Source organism: Halichoeres trimaculatus, unplaced genomic scaffold (genome assembly GCF_033239565.1).
Source record: "Halichoeres trimaculatus isolate MK-OKI-2021-1 unplaced genomic scaffold, fHalTri1.1 fHalTri1_scaffold_3, whole genome shotgun sequence".
Taxonomy (NCBI): domain Eukaryota; kingdom Metazoa; phylum Chordata; class Actinopteri; order Labriformes; family Labridae; genus Halichoeres; species Halichoeres trimaculatus.
In genome coordinates this window covers 19,918,708-19,937,379 of record NW_027437181.1, presented here as the reverse complement: position 1 = coordinate 19,937,379, position 18,672 = coordinate 19,918,708, and the positions used below count along the sequence as shown (strand labels likewise).

At 37.9% G+C, this 18,672-nt stretch overlaps 2 protein-coding genes across 2 annotated transcripts in view; one reads left to right on the top strand and one right to left on the bottom strand.

The window, feature by feature from the left end:
* The first annotated feature begins 353 nt into the window (after positions 1-353).
* Positions 354-8,395, top strand: lipca (lipase, hepatic a). The gene is made up of 9 exons (XM_074666415.1): positions 354-435; positions 1,834-2,012; positions 2,315-2,494; positions 2,625-2,742; positions 2,884-3,117; positions 4,527-4,769; positions 5,466-5,580; positions 5,933-6,151; positions 8,278-8,395. Exons 1-9 carry the CDS (start codon positions 354-356, stop codon positions 8,393-8,395), a joined length of 1,488 nt encoding a protein of 495 aa, XP_074522516.1.
* A 3,150-nt stretch (positions 8,396-11,545) lies between these two features.
* adam10a (ADAM metallopeptidase domain 10a) overlaps positions 11,546-18,672 on the bottom strand; it is a 28,180-nt gene continuing 21,053 nt past the window's right edge. The window contains exons 9-16 of the mRNA XM_074666779.1: positions 16,669-16,832; positions 16,373-16,556; positions 16,138-16,288; positions 15,844-16,027; positions 15,642-15,753; positions 15,258-15,478; positions 15,026-15,152; positions 11,546-14,328 (exon numbers count right to left, since the gene is read on the bottom strand). Of these exons, the coding sequence (XP_074522880.1) occupies positions 14,222-14,328; positions 15,026-15,152; positions 15,258-15,478; positions 15,642-15,753; positions 15,844-16,027; positions 16,138-16,288; positions 16,373-16,556; positions 16,669-16,832 (1,250 nt within the window). The 3' untranslated portion in view covers positions 11,546-14,221. The remainder of the gene's footprint in view (positions 14,329-15,025; positions 15,153-15,257; positions 15,479-15,641; positions 15,754-15,843; positions 16,028-16,137; positions 16,289-16,372; positions 16,557-16,668; positions 16,833-18,672) is intronic.

Sequence of the window (18,672 nt, the reverse complement as noted above, 5' to 3'; positions counted from 1 at the left end):
TTGTGTCGGTTCCCCTCCCTGTCCATATCTCTGCTCTTTCACAATATGTTTGATCTACACAGCTCAGCCAATCAGGAGTAAAGCAAATCCCCCTTATCCATAAACCACTACTCTAACTGTCCCCTCTCTGATGTACAGTACAGTACAGACAACGTGTTTCCCACTCTGATTTTGAGCTACAGGAAAAAAAAAAAAAAAAAAGACTTCTCTAAAAAAGAACTTTTCTGCACCCACAGACGACAGGATCTCACCTTCAGGCTCTGCATTAGCTGCATTCACCTTGACCACGTTTTAGTCTGCTCTCATCAGAAGTGCTGGCTTCTCAGGAATAACGTCTGTGTCAGTGTGACACCATGTCCATGCTTAGAGTCCTGTGCTGTGTGCTGTTAACGTCTCACCTCAGTGTGGGGAGGAAAATCAAGGGGAACAGAGGAGGTGAGTGTAAAACTGTGATGATTTGAAAAAAATAAAATAAATTATGGGCGTTTTGTTGCACGGGTTAAACTTAGTGTTAGTGAAAAAAAATAGTAAAAACAAAAATTAGACCTCACATTCAGCTCTGTCTGATAATCTATGAGAGGCTATGGATTATGTAATCTACATGTCACTGTTACTTCAAATGCTCTTGGAAAATATTCAGACCTAAACTGTATTTTTCCTTCAAAATCTTTCAGAAGTTAATTTACATTTTCATCGCAAACTAAAGTACTTAAAAATACTGAAGCCCTTTATTTGCATGTTTGAAAAAAGAAGTAAGTGCAGTGGTAATGGCTGATACATTAAAAATTTGAGAAGTATATTTTGTTCCTGCTTCACTTGTGTTTATTTTTTTTATGCTTTACTTGTTCATAAGCACTGTTCAGGATCTCTTTAAAAAAAAAAAAAAAAAAAAAAACCTGTCAGGCCATACAGCCTCCTGTCATTGATCTTATTTATCGGATCGACTAAATTTATAGGAGTTTTACAAAATTTTCAAGACAGAAGTAATCTGAATGTGAAAAAAAAGATGATTTACTACCATCCACACAAGCCCGGCTGCATTTTGTAATATGACCTAAGAGAAATTGCATTGAGCAAATAACGGTTTGAAACTGTTGAAGTGCATCCTAATGAGCTGTTAAAAGTGAGTCAGACTGTTTTTTATTGCTCTCCATGATCCTCTGGATAAACAGTCAAAATGGTGAAAAGACACAACAAGAAAAACACAAGATTTATGGAGTTGGTGGGTGGATGATGAATGGATGATAACTTTATAACTGTGAAATGTTTTCATCACAGTCTTCATATTAGCAACCAGAGATCCCCACATGGTTACTTTATCTCTATGAGCAAGGCGCCTGGGTCTGTGCCATGTTAACATGAAAGTGTTTGAAAAATAAATAAGGTTGACATGAGGCAATGGCAAATATAAACTAAAAGTAAAAACAGATTTATTTGGAAAAGGATGTGTGCAGTCTCTGAATGAGTTTACTGAGGTTTGGGCTGTGGTTCTGAACATGTTCATGGGGGAGGAGTTTATTTAAGAAATTACAGGACAAGTCTGGCAGAGATGGGACTTTTGGTAAAGTTTTATCTGTATGAATCTGCCAAAGAAGATGTTATGACCTGGAAACACATGAATTGGCCTGCATCCAAAATAGTCTTCAAGAGGAAGGGTCTCATTTTCCCCCTGTTACTCTTAGGTCACCGTACCAGGACATACATCAAATTTACTATATATTTCATGTATTACTTGTAATTATTCACCTCAGAATGAGTTTTCTGATCACTCCAAATGTTTGAATAATCAAAAACAAACCGACAAGCTCTTCACTGTTGGTTTCTGATGTGTAGTGGACACGTATCAGGGCAGAGCGACGAGGGTGGACGAGCAGCATGTCGGCAGTTCGGTCTTCAGGCTGTTTTTAGAAGGTGAAGACACCTGCACACTGGACCCTCTGCAGCTGTACACGCTCACCTCCTGTGGCTTCAACAGCAGTAATCCCCTCATCATCATCACTCACGGGTGGTCGGTAAGGTCAACTTCTCTTCCACTTCACTGGGTTGAAGCACTGGATACAAAACATAGAACTGGGACCAATGTGGGGGGACTCCTGCAGGCACAGTTTCAGATGTTAATGTTGTGAATAAACTCTATTCAAAGCCCTGATATGCACTTAAATAACTTAACCCAAGATTAAACAGCAAGAGACTTTCTGAAAATGCTTGCAGAAATTCATTTCAAGTTGAGCAATGACTCAAAATTAAGAGTTGCACTTTGCAAAGCAGGATGCCAACTTGAGCCAAACTAACTTAAGATCTTATCCTCCCATAGCTGGACGGTATGATGGAGAGCTGGGTGCATAGGTTAGCTACCGCCGTAAAGACGGCTCTAAAAGACGTCAACGTTGTGATTACTGACTGGCTGACCCTGGCTCACCAGCACTACCCCACAGCTGCTCAGAACACCCGCACTGTCGGACGGGACATCGCTCATCTGCTGCACTTACTACAGGTCAGAGGAAGTCAGTTCAAAATGAAGTAAAGCTGTATAACAAGCCATTTTTTTGTCCTTTTTCACTGAAGATGCAGTTTTACGTTGATCAACACTGCTTAAATTATGCTTTGCTCATAAACACCAACAGGTGCACTTCCAGTACCCTGTTAAAAAAGTTCATTTGATCGGCTACAGCCTTGGCGCTCACATCTCTGGGTTTGCTGGAAGCTATCTGGGTGGTTCACAGAAAGTAGGAAGGATTACAGGTGAGTTTTCCTCTGGATTGGGCCTTTAATTTTTCCTTTGAGTGGAAAAATAAAAAATTTAGATAAAAAAGACAAAGTTTGAACATGAACTTGAATGTTTGTCAACAAACCTGCTGATGACTGCCTGATGTCTCTGTTCAGGTCTGGATCCGGCCGGGCCTCTTTTTGAAGGCATGTCTCCCACAGACAGACTGTCTCCAGATGATGCTGAGTTTGTTGATGCCATCCACACCTTTACCCATGAGCGAATGGGCCTCAGCGTGGGCATCAAACAGGCTGTGGCACATTATGACTTTTACCCCAATGGAGGAGACTATCAACCAGGATGTGACCTGCAAGACATTTACGAGCACATAAGTACCTACGGCCTTCTTGGTGAGACAAAGCTAAAACAAAAACACCATTACAGAAAAATTGATCAAACTAAAATAGAAACCTCAAAGAGTTTGTTGAGCTTTAGGGTCTTCATTACACACAGCTATACAACCGTCCTCCAGAGGCTGTACAGTTTTGCACACAGCAATACCAAAGTTTTGGATAGGAACATAGACTGTAAAAAACATGGACGTCCGCTTGCTGGGCACTCAGGTCTCCTTGAAAACTGCTCCCCCTGGTGGCTGGCTGCAGTATAGGTTAAAATATCCGGCTTTCCAGCCATTCCAGATGGGCTGTGGTCAAACTTTAAAAAATCATTACTCCTCGTAGAAATGTTTCTCACGTCCGATTGCTGTGGTGATTTGAAGATTATAATTGGGCTGTCTTGTATTCAAGTCCTCTTTTTTCTGAAAATTTTTGTTTTCATTGGTTAAATGAGGTTAAAAATGAGGCTTTACATAACGTCTAACGATGATTGACAGCTGCCTTTCTCCTGTATTTTTTTCTGGCATTGAAAAACATGTCTGGAGGTAGAGTCAAGAAGTGATTAGACTCTCGTAAGACAAAAAATGATTATTTTTTTTTCGTCACCCAGCTCTACTCAGATTCTCCCAGAACCCCTTTGTCTCTACTGCGCAGACTCTGGCTGCACAACTGTAGAATGGCTGCGCCTGTGACAGGGGTATTTTGGCTTCAAAACCGTACAATGATAAATGGCGGAGCCACGTTGTCCACTCTATATACAGTCTATGGATAGGAAGAACATTGTGTCCTGTATGTCAGCTTCTTGGCACCCCCTGTGTGTCATTAACAACCCTGCATCTGATGAGAATATGCATTCAGAGCAGTATATAAGAGGTGGCCCCTCCCTCTGCTGTATTAAAAGAGTTCATCTATTGGATGTAATCTCAAAAACTGCTTTAGAAGAAATATCCTGCGCAACATTTTATCTTTTGCTTGTAGATATATTCTCACTCTGAGGCAGATGCATTTAATTTCCTCTAGTCTAACACAAGTGGCTCACAAGTGGGATTAACGGCATTTCTCTATCCAAACACATCCGCATAATATAACCGTCAAAGCCACATTAAAGCAACTGTCAACTTAAGTAGTTAATTAGCAACATATGCCTTTCCTTTGCTCCAGCCATCCCTCTAAACTGAGCTGCCTTCAGGCTACAAGAGTCTGCTCAAAGAGAAAGCCCTTCAGGGCTGAATGATAAAATGAGAAATTTAAAGAAGATGTGACAGAAGGTGATAATGAAATCAATACACAAATAATGGTCTGACGCTTTGATTAAGACACTCAGCAGACTCTTTGTCCTCAGGGGGATGCATATGTGGAAATGATGTGTGGAAAATCAGCAAAAAATCAATGTCTTAACTTGTTTTTTTTTATTCTCTCCCAAGGTTTTGAGCAGAATGTGAAGTGTTCCCATGAGCGCTCTGTTCATCTCTTCATTGACTCGCTGCTGAATAAAGACAAGCAGAGTAGGGCCTACAGGTGCAGTGACCAAAGCGCTTTCAACAAAGGTGTCTGTCTGGACTGCCGGAAGAATCGCTGCAATACGCTGGGCTACGACATCAAGAAGATTCGCAGTGGCACCAGTAAAAGACTTTACCTGAAAACAGGCCAAAGGATGCCTTACAAACGTACGTGATGCTACTTTTCAAACACACTGGACATAACTCAGTCAAACCACCACAGCTGTACATTTTCCCAGAGACTCATTAGGAAATCAATTAATCTGTAGTAAAGTTATGTGTTTTTTTCTTCACCTTTTTACATTTTACCTACCATAAAAGTCCAAATATGTAGCAATATTTTCTTAACTCATGAATACTGTTCGGGCAGACCAAGTCTGACATTCATCAAGATAAAAATTCCTTACTGTTTTACGTCATCACACAAGTGAGCCACACACTGAACTGTATTTTCTGCAGACCGCACATAAACTGTCCTGCTGCTCAACCACTATCTAATATTCAGCCATGACTTACAATACGTAGCATGACCATTAAACAAAGAAGACTTTAAATTTTAGATTTTTTTTTATATAACTATGATTGTTTGAATTTGAAAATCAATCATTTTTTTTATCTATTTGTTTTTTGTTTTTTTTTTCTTTTTGTAAAATGATAGACGCTCTGCTCTGACATGTATCAGTTTTCTAAATTTTAGCAGTGCGTCTTTGTTTGACAAACACTGTGAAGACCAGACCTAAAGTAATACCAAGATTGCATAAATATTTTACAGCTTTAATTCAATTTATGTGTTTTACTGTCTGATTTTCTGAGTGATGCTTTTATGTCTCATCTCCTCCTCTGTTTCTCATCCTCTCCATGCAGTCTATCATTATCAGTTCAGGATCCAGTTTGTTAACCAGATGGTGGGTGTAGAGCCCTATCTCACAGTCTCCCTCACTGGAACAAAGGAGGAGAGTGGAGACTTCAACATCGATATGTGAGTACAGCGCTACCCCCCACCAGGCTTACGTTACATCACAGCTCTGCTCAGTGGACTCACTCTGATACATGCAATATGCAGCTGGGTTTTCCACACTACAGAGACAGAAAGCAAGAGCAGCTGACACACATGGAAACAACTCAACTGCTGCATGAAAGGGAACTATAAATGGAGCTGATGGAGTAAATAATTTACCCAGGACACAGTTCACTCACAATTGTGTCGTCTTTCATTATAAGAGAAGCAAAAAGCTAGAGCCTGAGAGCATGTTTCATATGTTTCCTTAACTGTGATGCTATCATGAAATCTTTTTGTTTTGTGTTTTCTCTTTTTTCCTTATCCCTATCAGTGCTAAAACAATTTCAGGCAATGAGACCTTTACCTTCCTGATCACTCTGGAGAAAGATTTGGGTGATTTGATGATGCTCAAGATGCGATGGGAGGGATCAGCTCTGTGGAAGAACATGTGGAAGCGGGTGCAGAACTTCATTCCCTGGGGCGGTCGGCAGAAGAAACCAGAGCTAACAGTGGGCCACATCCGGGTCAAAGCAGGAGAGACACAAGAGAGGTACAGCTCTATTTTATGTCAACAACGGTATTCAAAAAAATGATGACATATAAGCATACTGAATGAGTAGTTTAAATAAATAAATAAATAAATAAATACACAAAAGAAACTTACCTCTTTCCAACAAAACAACACAAAAATATCACCAAAACAAATAATCCACTTTACACAGGTGGAGAACTAGAATGCAAAATAACACCTCTACAATACTATGTTTTTTTAAGGCAAGAGAAAACAGACAAAAATAATTATGATTCAAAAATCAGCCCTAATAAAAAAGCAAAATTTTCTGTACATCATCGGAAAACAACTCATGCAAACTGACCGCTAGCTGCAACCTGTGGCTAATGTCTATGCAGGGCTGTTAGGAACATGATACACAAAGCAGAAAATTTTACAGTTTCATAAAAACATCTGAAAAGTCTTTCTCGTATTGTAGTAAGATGTTTTCATTCACATGTAATTTTAATGTCTTATAGTATATGTATATGGTGGTGCAGTGGTTGGGGCTGTTGCCTCACAGTAGGAAGGTCACCAGCACCAGAATCCCAGTTTGAGCGAGGTGGGCCTTTCTGTGTGGAGTTTGCATGTACTCCCTGTGCAGCTTCCTCCCACAGCCCAAAGAGATGTAGATATAGATCGTGTATGTGAAAGGTTGTCTGTCACTGTGGGTCAGCCCTGTGATTGACTGGTGACCAGTCCAGGGTGAACCCTGCCTCTTGGCAGAAATACAGCTGGGATAGGCTACAACCACCCCTGACCCTGAACAGGATAAACGGTATAAAATGAATGGATGGATGGATAATCTACTAAAAACCAGTGAAGGTCAGGATGGTTGCCCAGAAAAGTAGCATGAATTTGTAGATAGCTTCTCCTCCTATTGGGCTCCAACAGGCACAGTACTGGTCATTTCTTTGCCATAGTTCTTGTAAACATAGATTACCTCTGTACACATGTTGCATGCTGTGGATGGAGGTTAGTGTGCATAGTGAGGAGGCAGGAGGGTCATTAAAACAGTACTGGACCTGTTTGATTAATAAAAGAGCTTCAATATGATGCTTCAAACAAAAAGATACTCTGTTGTCCCAATATCACTTTTAGAGAAAATGCAAATGCTCTCAAATGCTCTCAAATCTAAATCTTAGAAATTCAACAGCATTGTAGAAATTACTCACTACTTTATACTGAATTATTTGTTTTGGGAAGGACTTGGTATTGAAAAAGCCTTTGTTTAGATACTGTCAGCTGGTTGAAGGCATAAGAAATAGTATTTTGACAAAACTGGACAAAGATTTTTTGCCGGCGTCGATCTTATAATTCTATTTGGACTTTTACTGATAAGTGAATTACATTTATTGTGTGCGTGGGGATAAAGGAAAATATGAGGCTTTTAAAAAAATTTTTTAAAAACAGTCACTGCTCATGTCAGATCTGGTAAATGAAGTATATTTTTTGAGGTTACAATCAGAATCATTTTTTTAAAAAATCAGAAATCATCCTATGGTAACATGTCCCCATTTTCAAATATCCCTTTTATTCAGTTTCTGTAAAATATGGGTTTTCATATTTTGCTCCATACAGGAGAGCTATGAGGTATAAATTTATGAGTGTGAAATAATTTCCAAAGTAATAAAACCTGGAAGTGATATCTGGTGAACATAAGAGGTAACTTTTCATGGAAATTGTAAGTAAAACTGTATTATTCTTTAGTAATTTATTATTGTTAAAATATGCTGGTAAATGTCTCTTTGTGCATGTCACATAAGTAGATAGACGCAGTTTAGTAAACAAATACTTTTTTTTTTTTTTATCTCTGAACCTCATAAACAGTTTTGATATTGTAAATTTTAGACAGGAATTTTGTTAAGTTTATCTAACATAATTAAAAAAAGCAGCTATTTTAGTGTGAATCTTCTCTCAAAGTTAAAAATTCCAGTAAAAACTTAACTTACACAAAAGCGCCTTCAAAGAAAGATAAAGTGTACTCTGCAGCATTGTTGGGCTTTTAATGCCACCTAGTGGACTGTTTGCAGACTGTGAAATATTTAGATCTGTGCCACTTCACACCCAGTAAGTCTCTGTTTCATGTTTGTAATGTTGTTTGTAAAACTGCTTCTGTTTTCCAGGACATCTTTTTGTCCCATGACCAATGATGGACATCAGCTTGAGGTTTCACAAGATAAAACATTTGTGCGCTGTGCAGAAAACACATCAGCAAAACAGCGCAGGAGGAAACACAACTGATGGACTTGGATGAGTATTCAGTTAGATTTAGGATCTCTGGGAAACTGGGTGACTTTCTGAAAATCATTAGTTCACTCACAGTTGTGGCAATTAATAAACAGTGATAGAGTTTGAAGGGACAGTTTGAAGGGAGATGAGACTGGTTAAACTAACAGTAATTAAAAAATAATGTTTATAATCCACAGAAACTTGTTTAAATTTGATAATGTTATCTAAGCAATGATAGAAATGAGTTTTGCATGTGACTTTTGCACCCTAACCAGACAGAAGTTTGAAGATCGAGCAGATTCACATGTCTACACACAAATGTCTTCTGTGTACAAAGAGCTGAGTGTTTGCCAATTCAAATATTAACCAGACAGGGGACAAAAAGTCAATGACCTCCAGGTGACGATAATCCCAGAGTATGTACATTTCTTTCTTTTTTTTCTGTAAATGTCTTATGTAATATTATTGAACTCATAATTTATAAACTCACATTACTCTTTCAAAAACAGTATATTAAATATTTCAATCAAACTTCAACCAGAGCAATAAATAAACTATGTTCTTTTCTACTCTGCTGTGTGGCTTTTTTTCTCCTCCTTTTCTTTCTTTTTTAAAATTTATTTATTTATTTATCTATTTTTATACTATACCCATCCGTTGGTCTTATTGTTACAAAGTGTTTGATTGAGAATAGAAAAGATAAAAACTTACAGCTTATCAGAGTTTGGAAACTATATCTCTTACTGCTCAGTGGATGAAGCTGAAAGGTCAAACTCCAGATAGCTGAATGACAGCTCAAATATGCTCAAATAGAGTCAGTTTCGTGTATTTAACAGATATTTACCCTTATTTACCAAATATGCGTACAACCATAAAATGGTTGCACGGATTACACGCTTTGGTCCCAATTCGTTTACCCAAGTTTCATGTTGGAGAGGAGCGCGATACAGTAAAGTTTATCTAATGCGTTGACTCTTTATCGATTACCTTTAAAAATTAAAGGGGGCATTTTCTGTGATAATAAACATTCCCCGTGTACTGAAAACTGTGGGAATTCTACAAAGGACACGAAGCTAAACTTAAAAAAAAAAAAAAAAAAACTTTTCAATAGAGAAAAGGGGTTATTTTAGACAGCCTGAATCGCTAGGATTTAGCATGAAGATAAATGTCCTAACTTTTTCATTACATCTGAAAGGTGTGTGAAATACCTAGCTATTTAATAACTAAACCATTCATTCACGTGAGATCACAACTAGTCGACAGGTATGGTCAGTCTGCGTAACTGCGCACAAGCGACGCACTCCTAGGCCACGCGACATGTGACAAAATGACCACATGTAATGTCAAGTGACATAACATTGAAGGCTAATCAGTTTGCAGTAGTGGACGTTGAAAACCGCACCTGACACGCCGGTTGGTCAATTCTCACCGCCCCATATGCCTGAAACTGGCCCCGGACCCGGACCCACCTGCCACTGATCCTCAGTCTGTGACAGTTTCAGGCTGGAGTCTGCGGCTTCTTTTCACTGCTGTTACATCTTTTCCAAAGCGGTCTTTAGGTTTCCACGTTTCCAGGCCTGAATGCCCTTACAAAAAAGAAGTTTATTAAAGTATGCTATGAGTATACTTATTTTCAAGACAGTACACTTTCAGTTTACTTTCGATGTACTTATCCCAGGTAATTCTTTAAGTAATGCGTAAGCATACTTAGATTATACTTAAAAGTATATCTAAAAGTCTAAGTATACACAGCCTATAGCTAAAAGTATAAAGAAAGTGTAAGTATACTTGGCTTTAACCGAGAAGTATAAGGAAAAGTCTGTGTATTTGGCACAGTATACTTAACCTTTTGATCAAGACATACAAAAGAAAAGTATAGTAAGTACTCAAACTTACATGCCTAACGTGAAGTGAATTTGGGTTGTAGCTGTGCCTATTCTATTCTGTGCTTATTCTATTCTTTTATTTTTAGGTTCGAAAACAATAAATAAAAACTCAAATATAAGTATGATGTTAAGTTCACTTAAGAAGAACTTCAGAGTATACTTACAGTTTAAAGACTATTAAACTAGCAGCGTATTGATTTTTTTTTTTTTTTTTTCCTATTTTGAGACTTGAAGTATACTTAAGAGTGCACTTTCATAGACTACAAAGTGGTTTGGAAGTTTATCAGTTGTATACTTGCAGAACACTTGTAGTATTGTTGCAGTACCAACTAAAACTTTAATATGACCTAGCTGTGTACTCAAAGTTTACTACTCTTAACTTGACAACATACTTTTAGTATTCTCTTAGTATACTTTTATGAACTAAAAGTAGACTATCATATAATTAGTGGACTTAAAGTGTACCAGCAGTACACTTCACAGTATACTTTCATAAACTGAAAAGTGTGCTAGAAGTATACAACTAGTAAATTTAAAGTATACGTGTAAGTTTCGTTGTAGTATACTTGCAGTACAAAATAAAACTTGATTACAAACTAGTAGTGTACTCAAAGTTAACTTCTTTTAACTTAAAAAATACTTATAGTATACTTTTTTTAAACTATACTGGGCCAATTTAGTTCCAATAAGTATTGAAAATGTACACTGATAAGTAAACTACTAGTATATTAATATTAGTACACTTGCTGTAAAAAGTGTACTTGAAAAATGCACTTTACCTTTACTTTAGTATACTTAATAAAATGAACTTGAAGAATGCTCCTTTTTTGTAAGGGTGCACATCCGGTCTTTAAAGGTTAGAAATAAATGAAGGTATAAAAAGGTTGTATCGGTTGAAAGTTCAAAGCTCATCTGGGGTTAGGTTTGTCACACAAACACTCACACACATACACACACAAACACTCACACACATACACACACAAACACTCAAGCACATATACACACACGTACTGCCACAGACTGACGCAACTGCAGACTGCGGCAGCTCTCAAGATTAAAGTAAGAATTCTGACCTTCCGACCAAAAAATAGAAATAAAAAAAATATATGTATATATATATTATATCATTTATAGTAAAGAGCAAGGACAAGAGCTGGAACGGGAAACACCGTGTACGATTTATCCAAGCCTGTGGAAAAATCCTGACAGGTCTTTAGTATTTCTCTTGCTGTTATGTATCACTGATAAAAACCAACAATTTGATCAATTCTGGTTTATTAATGCATTTCAAGTAGTTCAAAGGGAATTTTATTTTTGCACATCACCTTTGCAAATTTACTGAAATTTTAAAGTTAGCTGAATGGGAAACTGAACAAAAAAAAAAAAAAAAACAAGATGAAACAAAAACAAACAGTTGAAGACACTGTATAAAACACAGGACGCATTAAATCAAGACAGAAGTAATAAATCTATGCCATTTTGGATTCGCTGTTTACATCAAATATACTTCAGTGCACATTTCTGCAACATCATACTTGAAACAAAGAAAAAATTCCCAGAGTATTATCCCCCAATCCCCAGCATTGTCCACGCCTCACCATAAACAAAAAAAGATGATTCAGCAAAGCATCTTTCACTCAAACACACATGCGTACTTATAGTCACACCACACAAAAGCTTTAAAAATTTCAAAAGACAGTCAAAATAAATGAGAAGCTCAGAACCAAGAAGAAAGCACTACAAGTAGCACCAAGAAGACAAACCAGTGTAAAAAGCCACGGAGGATTGCATTTTTGTCTATTAAGAAAAATAAAACAGAAAACATAACTTCCATGTACCCATTTTGGAGAAAACAGTGAAGGCATTTCTCTGTAAAGAGGCTTACTTGTTTGTTGTTGAGCTCTGTAATACTCTGCATAGAATATATCTGGTGGATAACGCAACATCCAAACACCCTGCACACTCAGGAGATGATGCTGAGCTGCAGCAGCGCTTGATGCAACACTTTTGCAAAGGTAAGACAAAAAAAGGGATTTTCTCCACTACATCATATCCTCCTGTAATATTGTTAAGAAACTACATTTTAAGTATATTTTCATGGACTGCACTTTCATTCATCTCTCCGTTAAATTACCCCCAATTTAAGTTGTCTGAGGACAACTGAAAACTCAATCTGAGTCAAATCATAGCTGGTCATAAAACAAATATTAAACAAACTAAGTACAAATAACTACTTCTCAAAGTCTGAAAAAAAGTGTAATGTAGTATGAATTTCTTTTTCTAACTACAATCTCAGCAGTCCAGACGAATAACAGTACACACACAAACTGCCACCTTGTGCCTGGTTTCAGGCTCGGCAAAGATTAATGACACTAGTTCACAAACTCCAGTCTCACTGCTCTGAGTAGGCACATTTTGAATGTTGTCACAAAAACTAGGATGGTATAAGAAAGGTAACAGAGTTCCTAAAGGAAAATCTGATCAGTGGTAAAACGAGGAACAGAACAGCAGACGGATAGTTAATGTCAAGTGATTGTTTGCTCTGGTAGATGTCTGTTAAGAGCAAAGACAAAGCAGCTCCGAAATCAGAAGCTTTAGTTTGACTAAAGTGATTCCTCCACATATACAAATAACCTGAACTGTGAGTAAATAATTAAAAGCTAAATCCACAATCACATTAGACCAGAAAGGTTCATCTGGCAAGAGGCTCAGATGATTTAACAGAGTTTAGTGGTTTAAAAAGTTTGTCATTTCTTAAAATGCCAGTGTGAAACAGAAAAGGTCACAGAAAACAACACGTCAGGAGGAGGGCCAGGAAACTTCTTTTCTAAAATTTCTTCTAGGTTATGCAGGCTTTTTTGTCCCAAGAGTGTATTTTGAACACATTGTCAAATATTATCTTTGTAGTCTGAGGTTACCATTTCACAAATCAGAACCAAAGCAAAAAGTCAGGTAAAAACAGCTACAACAGAATAACAGTTATGATACAATCACAATTTTAAAAAAGCTTTTCTCTCATCGATTACCTCTGACTACACGGCTATGTAAACTCAGCAGCAAAACCCATCACAACAAGAAATCTTCACATCAAGACGACTCCTCTCCTCCAGAGCTCTGCATCTGATACCAAGCAACTCTGTCATCATGTTCAACTAGTTTGTCTACATTCTTCACATACAACCTCTGTCCTTTACATCCCATGGTGGTGAGCATGAACCCTTCTGTTCGGCCAAGTGAGCTTTTACCCTGAAATATGCATGCATCCATCTTTTCCACCCTTTAAACTCATCTTCAGGTGTTTTATTAATCCTGAGAAATTGAAATAAAACAGAAGGTAATCTTTGTCAAGCAGAAAATGAATTGAAACAGAGAAAAAAATAAACTGCAACCTCTGCTCTACTGCAGACTGAAAGACCATTCATGCTTTAGAAAGAAAAGCTTCAACTTTTGATGGTGGTTTGATTTAAAACAATCTCATTACATTGGCAAAAAAATAGTTGCTCCTCCAACTCAACCTCTCAAACCTGTGTGACCTGCAGTCCTGCTGTGGTGCTGATGATGGCAGCACCTCAAAGAAGAAGAACAGGGAAGAAAAACTGACGTGGATGTAAGACAAAGAAAAGTGCAATCTACTTCCCCAGCCTCCAATCTTGCGAAAAAAAAAAAAAAAAAAATTAAGACAACTTGTCAGAGATCAGTGAATTTCTCCTCCTGTTGCTCTCTGGAAAAGTGAATTATTTTCTATAAAAGCTGTGTGAACCATTGCTGATCTGGCTCTCAGAGGAGACATGTGAAGAGCTGAGTTTGTTTAGACCTGAAACCTCAGGCTTAGTCCAGTGAAAACCAATACAGGTGCAAGGTCTTTGAATTTTGCAAAAAAATGGTTAAAGTAACTCTTTGGAGTGAAGTGCTCCCGATGTAGGCACTAGGAAGATCCAAGGCAAAGAGTGTCTCAGCGTCTCATCTGTCCCATCTGATAGTTCTCTCTGTACTGACGTGGGTGGCGCTGGCCTTGTAACTGCTGGTTTGGATGCTGCTGTCTCCTCCTTTTTAGAGTTCCTAGAGGACGAAAACAACTCAGTGAGGAGCACGAAAACAAAGTAATGCAGCTTCATTTCTATATCCTCAGAAGGTTATTAGTAATAAAGGGTGAGGCAAATAGAAGTAACATTAATAACATTATTATTAACATTTTTAACAGAACTAGAAAAGCACTTGGAGAGCGCAGACCTCCACCAAGCACATTGTGATTGTCGCGCACCACTTTAGTCCTACTTTAATGTTATACTCTCTTTCAGCAGACTGTCTGCTATAGTTTGGTGTTAGTTGCAGGTTTGCATGATAATTTGTTCCCTGACAGTATCGAAAATTATGATAACCCATATTCCAAATCTTAGCATCCAGAATATTGCCAGGATCTGGATCGTACTTTTACATCTGTCAGTAATTATGGTGACCTTGTCTTGTATTGTTTTGCAAAGCAATCTGACCATTTATCATGGAGTTATATACACATATGGTGAAAACTGCCTCACAAACAACTATCTCACAATGATAAAGAATCCATTATCTGGATCACCTCCAAAATGTAATCACTTTATTCTTATCCCATTTTGAACATTTCCTGAAAATTTCATCAAGATCCATTTATTACTTATTGAGTTATGTTGTTCACAGAGAAAACAAACAGACAAACACTCCCAAAAACAAAACCTCCTTGGCAGAGGTAATAAAAAACACATGTGGTGCACTCTACCTGGCAGTGGCTTTGGTGGAGGCAGTTTGGGATTGCTGCTTGGGGTGTGGACACTGCAGATCTTGATGAAGCCAGCCATTAGCATAATAAGAGCAATGCCCATCAAAAGCACTGCCCACCAGTGAGCCTGAAAGACATGGATTATATTAAAAGACACTGAAACACAGCAGAGCTTCTTTGTGGAGGACCAAATTGCTGCATTTCCTGATTTCCTAATGGCTGGGCCACTCACCACTATCCACTCTGCAATATTCTCATAGAGCTCGGCATTGAAGATGGCCTTTTTCAGCCTTGCCAGAGGCCCATCAGCGTCCACCAGGCGACACCTCATGAACACGTCACAGTAGCCCTTAAAGTCATTGCAGGGGGAGCCAGGCTGCAGTGTTGTGACCTTTTTGTTGAAGTATTGTGCCCATTTTTCAGATCCTGAGCTGCTGCAGGTGCTGGGGTCCACTAAGGGGAGAATAAGAAGTGTGACCTTAAAGAAGCTGACAACAACCCAGTGCTTTGGCCTATGGTTTATATCAACAGTCACAGATGTCAAACATGACTTATTATTAGCTTAAGAAACATAAGTTTTTTAATATCCATGAACATTTTTGAGCCAGTCACTCACTTTTCTCCATGCAACACACATGACAGAGCTCAGCTGCTTCATCCTGGCCATTCTGGCTGGCACAGGTGCAAACCTCCAGGCCATACTTTGCACAAATTGAACCAGAGCATACCTGTCAAACACAGACAGGAGGGGAGAACTTTAAAAAGCATGATCATGAACTTAAACACAGGTTCATCACAGGAAAGTAATGCCAAAATACCCCGTTGAGGCAGACTTGTGTCTCTGAATGGCAGGAGGTGAAGTTTTCCTTTGGTTCTGAGGCAGGACACAAAGCTGTAGCCCCATTGCAAGTGCCCTCTTTGGCACAGTCAGACTCCTGTCTGCACTTTGCCTTACTGCTCTTGAATGAACACTCTGATGTGCAACACGGGCCTTGGCTGGGACTGCAGAAAAAAATAATATCATCAAAAGTTAAAAGATTTTTTAAACAGTGTCTTTTGTGCAAAATTACTCAACATATGGCATGCCTAGGTGTTTACTTATAACATCTGACCTGCAGATTTTTCCTGGTTGGAGTTTGCATCTTTTACCCTCCACTTCATTGGCACTGTAGCAGCAGGGGTCTTTACACTGGTCGCTGTAGCCACAGTCACACTGTTCTCCTGCTTCCACCAGTCCATTACCACAGATAGGCTGGCCAGACTCTGTACTCACAGACAAACCGGTATGATGACGCAGCCTTTTCACACATCAACAGGAAAATATGAGTTCAAAACAAGAGGGCTCACCAACAAAGCAGTCATCTTTCTTCTTGGCCAGAACAGCACTAATATTGCGGATGCTGCAGATGGAGAACTTGTTGTTGTTCAGCTTGTCTCCTGATGTAGCTCTTGCATACATGATGTAGTTTCCCTGCTCTTTTTTTTCCTGCTGTTTTGATTCTCCGGGGGTGCATTCAATCCCGGAGTCATGCTGTAAAACAGGAGGCAAATAAAGGAAAGAGGGTGACTTAAAACAGGAGGAACAGTACTTGATATGTTGCACTAAGAAGGAAAAGGACAGAATTTTAAATGCTATTACTCACAGGAGAGCCGAAGTTGTGCCCGACTTCATGAGCAAAGGTGATGTGTGACACCTTGGGAGGGACATGGGAAGCGTAGTTTTGCACAGTGATGATTCCAGTGTTCAGGGACTTTCTCTTTCCATCAGAGTATAGTTTGCTCTTCTCACAGATACCCCCAGAGCTTCCTGTGGACACAAAATTAACAAATGAGAGCTGAGTGATAGAAATGGTTAATGCAGACCAGTTGTTCAAATAATACTAAATAAGTTCAGTTTTATGACACACAAAAAAGTCCCTGTCACGGACTGGACTTAATCTGTCATCAAGGGAGGTTAAACAAAGAAACGTGTTGCACAACTTGTTGAGAGTCAGCAAAGGTGGTTTTGGCAGGTATATCAAAAACTTGAACACAAGAGACATGGTTTACAAAAACACATATACATAGATAGTATCAAGAACCATGGAAATTAAGAGCTGCTTTTAGTGTTAAACTAGCAAAAACTTTGCGCTTTTACTAAGGAGGATTTTGTTGTCAAATGAAGTATAGGAATAAGACTATTACACTGCTAAACACAGACCAACTAAGTCAGCAGAGAAAGTCCAAATAAGCACTCAAAAAACAAATTAACCTGTACATCATTTTTGTTTTAAGACTATTTCTGATAGTTATATCAACATTTTAAAGTATAGATGAAGAGCAATTGAAATTATAAATTCCATTTTTTAATATCTGATATAAAGTTCAAATCTATTCTACAGCTTTATCTTGCTGATATTTGCTTTGAGAAGGTTTTTTTGGGCTGCAGCTGTCACCCACTCACACAATGTTTAAGATGTTGGAAAAAATAAGTATTGTTCCAGCTGCTCTTTGATATCGCAGACATTAGATAAACTTTACAGATCTCAGTAGTTTTCAAAAGATTAGTCTGGGCCATAAATTTGAAACTATGTATAAAACTCATCCTTTCCCCTCCATAAAAAGATTTCAAAATGTCAAGTCACGTCTTTTTTTTAACACTGTTGCTGATGAACTCTTTGTTTATCCTTTGTATGTGAAGCTTAGATAAAGATGGAAACCCATATTCATCCTAAGGTCCAATATAGTCATCTAAGATAAAAAAATAAGGTGTTGATAGCCAAAATATTGAACCCAAGGCTTCTTAACTAACCAAAACAAAGAGATAAAAAATAATCCGTCTATATCACCCAGGGGTCTGAGAGGTCAGAATCAGAAGTCTCAACTTGTTAAGTGTATTTCAAAAGACCAAGATTTATTTTGTAGTGATATAATCTTGTTTTGCAATGTAGCTTAAGCATACAGTTACCATGTTTAACACACTTGTGAATGCATACTGGAATATGTAACACATTTATTGGACCACTTGTCATAAAAAAAGAAAAAAAAAAAAGCTTGCATCATTAAGTGCTCTAACTTTGACTCTGTTTTTCAGAGATTTTCCTCTGCGTCACCACTTTGAAAAGGAGTGAGGAGTTTTGAGCCAATTTTATGTTGTTGTTTTTTTTACCCCAAATTAAGCCAAAATTCTTTGGGTAGTCTGAAAGTTCTTAAAAATACCATATAACCACTAAAACCCATTTTTCTGTTCAGGGACCAAAGGTGAATTTGTAATTTCTCAATCAAAAAATAAAGTGTTTACATTTTTTCTGTTCTTTTTTTTTTTTTCCCAAAAACAGTACATTTGAAAATTCATTAGTAGTAACATTAGTTCTATTTTGCATTAAATAAATCATTTTGATTAATAGGTGTGCACATACTGTTGCATTTACCATGACAGAAAGACAAAAAGTGTTCAGGTCATCAGCCATATACTGTTAATTTAAGAGGGTGGTGGCAAACGCCTTACACTGAGTAGTGATCTAATAGATATGTTAGGTACTGTGTAAATACATGAAAGAATACAGAAAAACTTAAAGATCAATCTTATATGGAAAAAAGATAAATTTACAATCTTGATGTAACAGATTACCCGTATATCATTTTTTTTTTTTTTTGCTGTCTGAAGC